At 37.9% G+C, this 12,923-nt stretch overlaps 1 protein-coding gene across 1 annotated transcript in view; it reads left to right on the top strand.

Moving 5' to 3' along the window:
• LOC136146597 (exocyst complex component 1-like) overlaps nt 1-12,923 on the top strand; it is a 49,613-nt gene that overhangs the window by 9,892 nt on the left and 26,798 nt on the right. Inside the window, 2 exon segments of the mRNA XM_065905551.1 lie at nt 2,677-2,826; nt 9,340-9,445. Coding sequence (XP_065761623.1) covers nt 2,677-2,826; nt 9,340-9,445 — 256 coding nt within the window.

The following is a 12,923-nucleotide window of genomic DNA, read 5'->3' as shown; positions in this document are numbered from 1 at the left end:
TCAGTAAAGCAAGTCACACAAATTTTTTGGTTTCCCAGTGCGTAAAAAAGCTATGTTTACACAGTATTGTAGCCTATTGTGTGCAATAGCATTATGTCTAACAGAAGAATGTACACATTTATTTTAAAAATACTTCATTGCTAAAAATTGCTAAGCACCCTCTGAGCCTACCATCTGAGTCATCATCTTTTTGCTGGTGGAGGGTCTTTCCTCAATGTTGAAGGTGCTGGAGGACCAAGGCAGTGATTGCTGAAGATTGGGGTAGCTATGGCAATTTTTAAAAATAAGACAAGAGTGAAGTTTGCTGTAATGATCAACTTTTCCTTTCTCAGACAATTTCTCTGTGGCATGCAATGCTGTTTGATAGCATTTTACCCACAGTAGAACTTCTTCCAAAATTGGAGTCAGTCTTCTCAAATCCTGCTACTTGTTTTATCAACTTAGTTTATGTATTAATTATAGTCTAAATCCTTTGTTGTCATTTCAGTAGCCTTCACAGCATCTTCATCAGGAGTAGATTCTCTTTCAAGAGACCAGTTTCTTTGTTCATCCGTAAGAAGCAACTTCTCATCCATTAAATATCTGTTAAATGAGATTATAACAGTTCAGTCACATCTTTAGACTCCACTTCTAATTCTAGTTCTGCTTTCTACCACATCTATAGTTACTTCCTGTACTGAAGTCATACCCCTCAAAGTCATTCATGAGGGTTGGAATCCGCTTCTTCCAAAACTCCTGTTAATGTTGATATTTTGACCTCTTCTCATGAATCATGGTGTTCTTAAAGGCATCTAGAATGGCCAGTCCTTTTCAAAAGGTTTTCAGTCATCATTACTAATTTATTTATCTCTAATAAGAAACTTTAAACAATGTCTTAATTTTTAAAGTATATAAAGAGTAAAATTCTTAGCACGATTGAATTCTAGATATGATAGTTATCTATATTATTGATTGAATTAAGCAATTTAAGTATTTTTTCTCCTTCCTATATATTTTGAAACCAGTTTCTCTTAAAATCTTTCTGTTAACACTAACAATATTTAATATATCCTAATAGTCTGAAGGTAATAATGTTTTTATATCAGTGAATTTTCACATGATGATGATCTGGAAATGCTACTTACAGTAGAAAGTTTTGAATAGTAATATATGTAGAAGAGCTTTGTAAACCGTAAAATTCTCTATAAATGTTGGTTCTTCCATTTTGCAGGAGAGATGAAGGTTTTTAATTGAAGAGTTTTCCTGACATTAAATTAAATAGTACAACTTAACATGCAGTGACCTGAGTAAACAGCTATAGAAGAACATAAACCATGATTTTGAGTCTTGAATTATTGAAAAAATTAATGAGGAAGGATAATGGAAATATATCTAATGTTATTGTTAATAAGGGTAAAATATTTGGAAAACATTTATCAGCAATAACAAGTTTGTCAAATACTCCTTCCTTTTAGTTAGTGTAACTTAATTAAGGCACAATTTGGAGACATTAGCAGACTTAAAACTAATCTCTCTCTGTGTACAGTATCTAATATCTGTGAGTCAGTGGAATCTCAGTCATCCTTCTGATGTGGTAAACATTTCTGAAATGTAATGTTTGTAATGACCTTCAGCAGTTTTTGAGTCTGGTTAGAATGGTTTTGTTTGGCATGTTTTTAAAAGAAAACAGAAGTGAGACTCACATGGCTGAGGTTCAGATTCTAGCCTTCCGCCTGTGTGGCCTGTGTGGATCACTTAGCCCTTTGAATTTCAGTTTGTTCCGTTGGGTCAGCTGATCTACTGGATCCATATACTCTAGAACAAAAGTCAGGATGCATCGTCTGCCTCAGGCTGATTGAAAACGTGCTCATTTATATAAGTCATGTCAAGGATTAAAAACAAAATTATATAGTTGCTTCTGTAGAAAATTAATGGAAAAATTAAAATTACATTATTATTAGGGGTTATCCTGGAAAGGGCTTCCCAGGTGGCTCAGTGGTAAAGAATCCGCCTGCAGTGCAGAAGACATAGGTTCAGTCCCTGGGTGGGGAAGATCCCCTGGAGGAGGAAATGGCAACCTACACCAGTACTCTTGCTGGGAACTCCCATGGACAGAGGAGCCCGGCAGGCTACAGACAATCTATTGGGTTGGCCAAGAATAGGATATGATCCAGCAACTGAGCACTGAGCGCTGTCCTGGAAAGCCCAGGAAGCAGTCATCTGCAGTCCTTCCTAGTTCTGACATTCTGTGTCCTGTGCATTTTCACCTGCTGTTTAAATATCGTAGACTCTAATGGAGATATCATAGATGGAGACAATTTCTTTTGAATGACTTCCCCTGTTCGGTGTGTGTTTCTTAGTAACAGTTTATATCATGATATTTATTTGCTTAGTCAATTGTAAAATGTTATGGGAGAGGTAAAGTTGATTAAACTATTCATTCTCAACTACTCTAAAAGATAAAATGAGTCGATTTATCAGAGAGTCATTCTTGTGTGTTTATGACTATTTTATGGTGGTGGTGTTCAGTTTGTATACACAGGATGATTAAAAAAAGACAAGTAAGTACTCAGTTCTTATATTTCTATGTTCTGTTGTTTTTGCTTGGCCATGCTTGATCATTATTAAGGATATTTAGTTACAACAGTGTTTCTTTATACTGTCAGTGATAGTTATGTCCTTATTTATTCACTCTAGGGTCGTGATCAGAGTTCAACTCTTGCTCAGCGCTCTATTGAACTGACTTTACCTAATCATCATGCATTTCATAGAGACTTACTCCGATATGCCAAGCTGATGGAGTGGCTAGAGAGTACGGATTATCGAAAATATGAGGGACTAACAAAGGTATGGATTTGACGTCAGTTACTCACTGAGTATAGAGCATTATCTTTTAGAATCGAGAGGTCGTGTGTTCAGTTACGCAAGTGACATTTGAAGCACTGTTGTATGTTCTTAAAAAAGCAGCAAGTAGTTGAATTTCTTAGTGCTCATTAGCTATGGAGAACATTTTTTTTCTTTTTCATTTATTTTTATTCGTTGGAGGCTAATTACTTTACAATATTGTAGTGGTTTTTGCCGTACACTGACATGAATCAGCCATGGATTTACATGTGTTCCCCATCCTGATCCCCCCTCCCGCCTCCCTCTCCATCCCATCCCTCTGGGTCTTCCCAGTGCACCAGCCCTGAGCACCCGTCTCATGCATCCAGCCTGGGCTGGTGATCTCTTTCACCCTTGATAGTATACTTGTTTCAATGCTCTTCTCTCTGAACATCCCACCCTCGCCTTCTCCCACAGAGTCTAAAATTCTGGAGAACATTTATTTTATGTACTTAGATGGAGAATAGCTAAATTTTGAACTTCAATATAGTATTAGGCCATACTGTAGCTTGAAGCATCATTTAGTTTAGTTAGTTAAATAATTATTTCCTGAGTTGCTTTATGTGCAATATAAAAACTAGAGAGTATGAAGTTATATTTTCAATGAGGCATTTGCTTTATAAGAACCTGTAATCTGTTCTTTTAAGCACATGCAGTGTGCCTCTTTATTAAGCAGACATTCCACTGTTCCAGGCACAGAGGAACATGGGTATTTCTGTTCCTGATTGTGGGACACACTAGCTGGAAAAATTGGATTATCATATTATGGTACATTTCTTTGTCACTCACCAGATTTTCACTGTGTGCCTCTTTTGTACTCACTAATCCATATGTAAGAATAAGAAGTGGCTCCCACACATGCTCCTACTTCCAGAGAGCGTCAGGTCTGCCCGGGAAGAGCAACTATCCTTAGCAGCCGGCCAGAGTTAAGTGCTGAACTGGATATGAGTTTAAATGTATAGCATGTTAGAGAAAGGAAATTCATGACCTGTAGCCACAGGAGAAAACTTCATAGAAAACATTGGACTTGACTCTTTTCCCGGGACTTTAAGAAGACCAGCCTGACTGAAGCTGAAATTCCATATTCTAGAAGAGTGAGAAGTTAGGTTGAAAAATCTGAGTCGTGAGTCCTAGCAGCATTCTTCAGACACAGGAAGAGACTTGATAGGGGAAACTAAGAACCTAATACAATAATGAACTGAAATGAAATCTTGGACGAAGAGGATGATAGTAGGAATAGAGATTATAAGTCACAAGAGAGAATCCCAAAACAAGGGACAGGATGGTGCCAGACTTGTGAGACGCAGAGATTACAACAGTGATAAATACCACTTGGGCTTCCCAGGTGGCGCAATGATAAAAAAAAAATCCACCTGTCAATGTAGAAAATGCAGGCTTGATCCCTGGGTTGGAAAGATCCCCTGGAGAAGGAAATGGCAACCGACTGCAGTACCATTGCCTGGAGAATCCCGTGGAGAGAGGAGCCTGGTGGCCACAGTCCGTGGGGTCGCAGAGTGGGACACGACTGAGTGGCTGAGCACACACACACACGGATGGCCACAGCTGGACAAGAAAGAGCCATTCACACGTTCCCTTAGCAAACGCGCTGAGCATCTGCTGTGTGCTGACACTGTTGTATGCACGAAAGAGAACGGCGCTGAAGGAGACAGGCGAACACTTGCCTGTTCAGAGTACATATTCCAGTGGAGAAGGACCAACATAAAAGTCAACTTCATAGTCTGCTGGAAGGTACTGCTGAGAGCTCTAGAGAAAATAAAGCAGGGAATGCTAGGACATCAGAAAGGTTGCGGTTTCAAAAAGGGTGGTCCGAGAAGGCAACATTTGAGCACAAATTTTACAGATAAGCAGGGGTGCGCAGTGGGAATTTCCGAGGAAAGCTTTCCCAGCACAGCACAAGTGCCCCAAGGCAAGAGCAACCTGGAGCACTGGAGGAGCAACCAGGCCGTGGTGGTGGGAGCACGGCGAGTCAGGTTCAGGATGGGAGGGCGGGCGTGAGAGGTGCGGTGGGGGGCGGGGGGCGGGGCAGGGCAGATCTGGAAGGGACTGGGCACCGGTGTTGAGAATTTGGTTTTTACTTGCAGAGAGATGAGGGAGGGGTGTTGATGGGCTTTGAGTAGCAGAATGACATGCTCTCATTTAGTAAACGGCCATTGTAGCAGGAACCCTTGGGCTCAGGACTCTACTGTTGTGTTGTATTCTGATTAGTTTTGAGTCAGCAGAATTCTGATTTGGAGATAGTTTACAGAAGAATATTTGCATGACTGGAATCTTTGCCTTCTGAAGTTTTAAGAGGATTAATACTGTATTTTGAATGATTAAATATTGTTACATCTTAAGAGTTTTGTGCCAACAAGTGCTTTGTCCCCTAGTGAATATTCAAATGAGTAAAATAATCAATAAGCTTTTTGCCTGATTGTGTTCTCAGTGAGTATTATTGCCGTATCTTTATATATATGTAGCGTCATGAATGTAATTTAAAGTGAAGAAGCAAGCCAGTAGCCAGTCTAGTGCTGAAGTATGGAATCATTCTCTGCTCATGGTATATTTTCAATTGACAGTATTGATGTGCTTTTTTAAATGAAATTATCTTATTTCCAAAGAATCTTGCTTTATCTTGTGTTTGAACTTGTGACAGACCATGCAGTTTTATGCCTGATAATCTAATTTGGTTGCTCAAGTGTTTTCAAAAATAGGAATCTTATTAATATGACCAAGAAAGGAATGAAAGGAAATGGAAGGAAAGGAATGAAAAAAGGAACCTGACAAATCAGTGTTTCTTTGGTAAGAAATAATAATTAAATCCAGATGCTATTTGTACTTGATCCTTTCCATGTAGTGTGTGCTAGTGGTAAAGAACCCGCCTGCCAATGCAGGAGACAGGAGATTCAGCTTCAGTGTCTGGCTCAGGAAGGTCCCCTGGAGAAGGAAATGGCAACCCACTCCAGTATTCTTGCCTGGAGAATTCCATGGACAGAGGAGCCTGGTGAGCTCTAGTCCATAGGGCTGCAAAGAGTTGAACCTGATTGAAGTGACGTAGCACTCACCTTTGTACTTGGTTATTTGTACCCAGCTCACACTTTTTGGCAGGACCAGGAAAAGCTTGTCTTCATTTCTTTAGGGAAAAGAATAACTAGGCCCTGCCCCAACTCTACTTACGGCTGAATCTAAGCAAACCCCTGATTTGGGGGTGTATGTAATTTAGAGCCTAAGGAAAATAGAGGTGCGTTGGGCATGTAATAAGCTCGGCTGCCCAGAATCCCTTCTGCCTAGCTGGGGCAGTAGAGCATGTAGAGCAGTTGAGCAGGGAGATGGTTTATCCTTGTTTAGGTAGGAACAATCTTTCCTCTCCCAATAGCCCCTTGAGGCCGACAGTCTTTAAGACTGCTCACACATTGTCTCAGCCTCAGTCCTATATTTGTAAATATAGAAAATAAAACATGGTGTTATCTGTAAGACTCTAAAGTGAGCACAAGAAAAAGTTGGAAATACTGCCTGAGATAACAGTATTTAAGCTCAAGATAGTTGGATTTTAAGTTAGGTGCTGTATACAGGATGCTAAGAGAAATAAATACTCCCAGTGAGAAGCTTCTCTCTGAATTCAGTAAGTGAATGAGCTGGGAGTCACGCCTGTCTGTGGGCTTCCCCACCTGTGGGTTCTGTTGAGCACCTGGGGGAAGGTGTTCAGTCATTTCAATTGTATTGAAAAAGAAGGTGATTTTCAGTAGTCTGCTCAAATCACTGTTTTAGAAATAGCGACTGTTTAAATTGCTTGGGTAGTAGTGTGCACTTAGTTTGGGTATTGGAATGCAGTCTGTTATATTGAGTGAGTTGAGTAGAAATCTAATGAAGATTTTATGAATTATAAATTGGTCAGCCATTTACATTGATTTCCAGTGATCAGTGTTTTTGTGATAATTTAAAATTCAACGAATGAGATGCTGAAAAGTGAAATAGCTGAACGAAATAGGAATAATTTTAGTGTCTGTTTAGCTTTAGATTTGCTTTTAAAGCTACACACAAAGATCACAGGAAAAAATTTCCTATTTAACTTTCCTTACGGAGAATCTGTGGGAAATGTATGTGGCATGCAAATTGGAAAAAAGAAGGCTCTATATTATGTTTCATCCAAAAATTTTTTATAAGGACGTATCTATCAATAAAATATCTAAATATATATAAATATATCTAATATATTTTTATATACTTATAAAATAACTTAAAAAAATCAATAATGAACTATGAGTCAGTATACAAATAATTTAAGTGATATACCTTTGAAAGTTACATCTGATGTTTAAAGCAAAGTAAACTGTTCTAAAACTGGATGTGTTTGAAATTGAAGTGTAGATTTCATGATAAATTTAAAAGAATAACTAGGCATAGGAGTTTTTCTGCTGCGGATTTATTTAAATTTAGTGAAACTCTACATAAGGCATTTAACATAGGATTTGGAAAAATACATGGCCTCCCACTGTTGACTCTTTCGTCAGGGTATAAAATATTTTTGTATGATAATAAGCATAGATGATGAGGGAATGAGTTTGCATGTTAAATAATAGATGTTTTCATTTGAACTAGAATAAATTTTGTTTTTTAAAAAGAAATCATTTGATTATGAAAACTGTAAGATGTGGTAATTAAATTCTTATGAGAGTAACCTATTTGGGGCTAATTTACTACCCCATGCTGGCAAGGTATGGTAAAACTCAGTGTCCTGCTTCAGTGTCATTGATCCTGTCTGTTGGTATAATAATTTTTGAAACAGCATGGCATTATGGAAGAAGAGTTAAAAGATTCCCTTATTCTTTAGCACTGTAATTTTACCCTTAGGAAATTATTCCAAGAAAGCAGTTCATTAGAGATGAAAAGCTTGTTGTAACATTGTCTATCACAGGAAAACATCAAAACCAATTATGTAGTCTGTGTTAGGAGGTTGGTTTACTAAACTGAACATCAGCAGAGCATAATACTGTGCAGTCATTAGCATATGACCTGGAAAAGCGTGATTGTGCTGCCCCAAACACCCAGTATCGTATGAATGCAGCTATGTTTAAAATACATGAAAGGTAATGTGTAAATTACCATCGGATCATTGAAAAAGCAAGAGAGTTCCAGAAAAACATCTACTGCTGCTTTACTGACTACGCCAAAGCCTTTGACTGTGTGGATTACCAAACTGTGAAAAATTCTTCAAAAGATAGGAGTAGCAGACCACGTTATTTGCCTCTCAAGAAATCTGTATGCAGGTCAGGAAGCAACGGTTAGAACTGAACATGGAACAACAGACTGGTTCCAAATCAGGAAAGGAGTATATCAAGGTTGTATACTGTCACCCTGCTTATTTAACTTATATGCAGAGTACATCGTTTGAAATGCTGGGCTTCGTGAAGCACAAACTGGCATCAGGATTGCCAGGAGAAATATCAAAATCCTCAGATAAGCAGATGACACCAGCCTTATGGCAGAAAGTGAAGAACTAAAGAGCCTCTTGATGAAAGTGAAAGAGGAGAGTGAAAAAGTTGGCTTAAAACTCAACATTCAGAAAACTAAGATCATGGCATCTGGTCCCATCACTTCATGGCAAATAAATGGGGAGACAATGGAAGCAGTGAGAGACTTTATTTTGGGGGGCTCCAAAATCACTGCAGGTGGTGATTACAGCCATGAAATTAAAAGAGGCTTGCTCCTTGGGAGAAAAGCTATGACCAACCTAGACAGCATATTAAAAAACTGAGACATTACTTTGCCAACAAAGGTCCATTTAGTCAAGGCTATGACTTTTCCAGTAGTTATGTATGGGTGTGAGAGTTGGACTGTAAAGAAAGCTGAGCACCGAAGAATTGATGCCTTTGAACTGTGGTGTTGGAGAGGATTCTTGAGAGTCCCTCGTACAGCAAGGAGATACAACCAGTCAATCCTAAAGGAAATCAGTCCTGAATATTCATTGAAACAACTGATATTGAAGCTGAAACTCCAATACTTTGGCCACCTGATGCGTAGAAGTGACTCATTTGAAAAGACCCTGATGCTGGGAAAGATTGAAGACTGGAGGAGAAGGGGACAACAGAAGATGAGACGGCTGGATGGCATCACCGACTCAATGGACATGAGTTTGAGCAGGCTTCGGGAGTTGGTGATGGACAGGGAGGCCTGGCATGCTGCAGTCCATGGGGTTGCAAAGAGTCGTACTTGACTGAGCAACTGAACTGAACTGAAAGTATAAAAGTGAAAATGTGAGTGTGATTATTCAACTTCATATTTTTACAAACTGTTAATATTATGATGCCAGTTCAGTTTTTTTAAAAGATGGAAAATAGCCTTCTTGTGTCCTATGAAATGCATCAAATATTTTCAGACCACAAAATTGAAAACAAGCACAAAGGATATGGGGGGATTGAGAAATGGAAATTGTTATACTTGTTTTATTAATGAGTATGTGTTGTTTTCACTTTTAAGAATTGCATGGATTATTTATCATGACTCTGTGAGAGAGAAATTAAAGATGTCTTTGAAGTTGCAAAGATCAAGATGACTGGCACAACTAAAGAAAGCAAGAAGCTTGGTAAGCTTAGGCACCTCAGTCCCCTTGTTTTCTCTTCTACTAAAAATTATTTATCTGTGACACATAATTTTAAGACTTTTTAGGCAAGGTGGAAGGAGATACAATAGAATTAGTAAAAGAATAAATCTAATGCATTGGTTTGATTTATAGGTTTTTCATGGAACAAGTATGTCTCTAAAGCCTTATTTTTACTAATTAAAATTCTGCAGTATGTGAACTTGACAGCAATTGTATATACATGCCGTGTCTAATAAAAGTACAGCGCAGACGCGGAACCCGTGAATACGGAGGACCAACCATGGGACTTGAGCATCCATGGATTTTGGTGTCCACCACTGGTGCTGGAACCAACCCTGCACAGACACCAGGGACAGCTGTGTATAGTCACAGCAGCAGCAGTTGGCCAGAGAATGAAGTGCAGTCTGGAGAGAAAGTACTAGATTAAGAGACAGATGTTGGAAGTTCAGTTTCTGATTTCCTAAAAGACCTTTTGTACCAGTTGGAGGCAAGTCTGTGATCTCTTAAGTCATTGCACTCCACAGGGAAGTGAAGTGATGCCTGGCTTCTTACTTGTCACTGGCTATTTTGAATCAAAAAGAAAGTTGCTAAGTGTTTTCTCCCCTGTGAAGGGGCTGTAAAAATGTCACCAAAATTTCTCCTGTAATTATACTTTATTTTTCCAAAGAGTTATTTTTGAAACAAGAGGGGTTTTTGTTGCTTCTAAATATGTTAAATAAACAAAAAACTTGATTTAAAAGGATAACCAGTGAAAGTATCAAGTTGCAAGGAAATGATTTGCCGAGGCCACGTTCTGCTCTTGCATGTACCCATCTCTGGGCTTTTTGGATGGAGTTCTGTGCCTGTCGGAGTCAGAACCTGGCCTTAAATGGCTACAGTGTGTCCTCTGTGTCTGCATAGCTCCCCTTTAGAACCATGAGTGTAGCATTTGCTTGTTGAAAGGAGCCTGTGCCCTGATTGAAATTGATAGCTCGTCTTTCCATTCTTTTCTTTAGGACAAAGAAGACTATCTTTAGTAGTGGGTAATTATTTTGTGATTCACTGGTTTGTGGTTTGTTTTTGTTTTTAATACAACACTAATATATTGGTGATACTAGTTCCGATTTTTTAAATGGTTTGAATCTGTGTATTACACTTTGGTAAAGATACTGATAAAAATATTGGGACAATAGGCTTTTGGAAACAGAAATGCTAACTCATCCTAAAGGTTACTTGTTCTTAAACGGTGTGTTTATATCCTTGTTAATGTTTCACCATGGATATGTTAAATTGAAGAAGGAATTCATAGGGCCTGGACTCCATCTCAGGCCTGTCCGTGCTGATCGTGCTCGGCTGCCTCTCCAGTGGACTCTGAACTCTCTGCTTAGTGCCTGTGGGAACGACAATGGAAGGATAAGACCCCCTCCAGACAGGGGAATCTTGAAGATCACATCCAGGTTGCTCATTGCCTAAGAGGAAGCATACCGTAATCACCCCTGTCTCCGGACAGGTCATAAACTTTTCCTGTATCTATCAGGATGTAATCACAGGCTTATCGATTATTAACTGGTTGGAATGTAACTCCGGGCTTATTGACTATTGACTGTTTGAACACACAACACTTGAATGATGGGGTTATTGTAGTTGTATTTACCCTACCTTTGTTTATGTACGTCTCAACGGAATTGAGGTGGTGGGTTTGGACACGTACACATGGGGTAGGTGGTGGGGTTTGGACACGTACACATGGGGTAGGTGGTGGATTTGGACACGTACACATGGGGTATAAAAGATTTTCACAAATGCTGGACGGGGTCCTTGGCTAAGAGGAGACTCTGCCTTGGGCCCGCCGGTGTAATAAACTGCACTCCACTATCTGCATTGTCCTTCTGAGTGAGTCTGTTTCCCGGAAAGCGTGGCTATAACAAAATCAGTTTTTCTTTTTAGTAAACAACATATTAATACAGTTACATGTTTAATGTTTTCATTTAGTATATTTGTCATCACTTGCTACTGCAGTAAAAGGGAAATCTTTCTAAAACTACCTCCTTGGGAGGTTATTAATGCCCCTGTCATAATATTAATTTATCAAGCTTAAGATTCTCATTGAGATAAATGACATAATTGGAATATAATTTAAATCAAATACAATACTATCTTAATGGTATCATTGCATTAACCTAAAACCTTAATTTTTTTTCTTATTTTTTGAAGTTCTTAAATTATCTTGTTAAAAAATTTTTAATTAACCTAAGACAAGTTTAGAAGATACTTTTAAAACAGGGTTAAAATTACATCTCTCGTATGTATCCATTAAGTAGTAAGAAATAGGAGAGTAACCAAAAAATTATAGTTTCTATTACTTTGATGTTATCAGTTACAAGAAAGGAAAAACTAAATAATAAACAGAATTCAGAGGATAAAAACTATTTTGTTCATCTTTGAAAATGTAGCTTGTTGGTCAACATTTAAAAATAAATTTCAAGTTAAATACAAATGACTTCAGAAGTTCTAAATAGATAGAATGTAAACTTTTTAAAGATACCTTTTCAAGGATTCGAATTATGTTTAAATCAGTTCTTAATAGTAATTACAGTTAAAAGAGAAACCTAAAATTTGGGGAAGGTAAATTTTCAATGGATCAAAATTAAGGAATTATGAATAAAATTTTAAATTTGTTTTGTTTTTTCCTTGCTCTGAAAATGCTGCATCCGAGATACTAATAAAAATAGAAAGTCAGCGGCGGGCGGTTAAAAAAAAAAAGAATAGAAAGTCAGATTGAATGTATTTTACAAAAGGAAATTGTGTATAGTCATAGAGATTCAGGGGAATTCTCTCTTTTTGAACCATTCTTTACTCAAGTCTTTAACATCTACTTAGTTTAGATAATTTAAAACAATGTTAAAATGCCAGTAAAGCACTTTTTCTTTGTGGTAAGGTTTTTATAAAACCTTTGCCTTTCTAAGGTCAGAAGGTTACCCTGATACTCTCAGAGGTGTGGGATTGTCCTCCCGAGATTGATACTTTGGTGTTTTGTTTTTCTTCTGTATTCCTCAGATGTACTGAATGAAAAGACAGGCAAAGGATATCTAGTAATAATTTTTTAAATTGCCCATTTTTTTTCTTTTTACTACTAAGATAAGACACACAAGTATTAGTTGAGTCCATTTACATAATAACTTCCTTATCTTTAGTAATCCAGAACTTAAAAAATGATATGCCAAGCACATTTTTTCCAGTGTTTCTCCACTGAAATTAAGAAATCTTGTTGACTCCAAAGGGAGTCTTGAACACAAGACTACATTCAGTCCTGAGTGGATGATTCATTCAGTAAATGTTTATTAATTACCTATTACATGATAATCGCTGCTCGATACTGAGAATGCAGCAATGAGCAAAGACCCTACCCTCTTGGTGCTTGTACTCTAGCAGAAATTGTTTAAGGATATTTAAAATTTACCAGAATATTGTTACTTCTTGC

This window comes from Muntiacus reevesi, chromosome 14 (genome assembly GCF_963930625.1).
Source record: "Muntiacus reevesi chromosome 14, mMunRee1.1, whole genome shotgun sequence".
NCBI lineage: Eukaryota > Metazoa > Chordata > Mammalia > Artiodactyla > Cervidae > Muntiacus > Muntiacus reevesi.
This window is presented reverse-complemented; position numbering and strand designations above follow the sequence as displayed.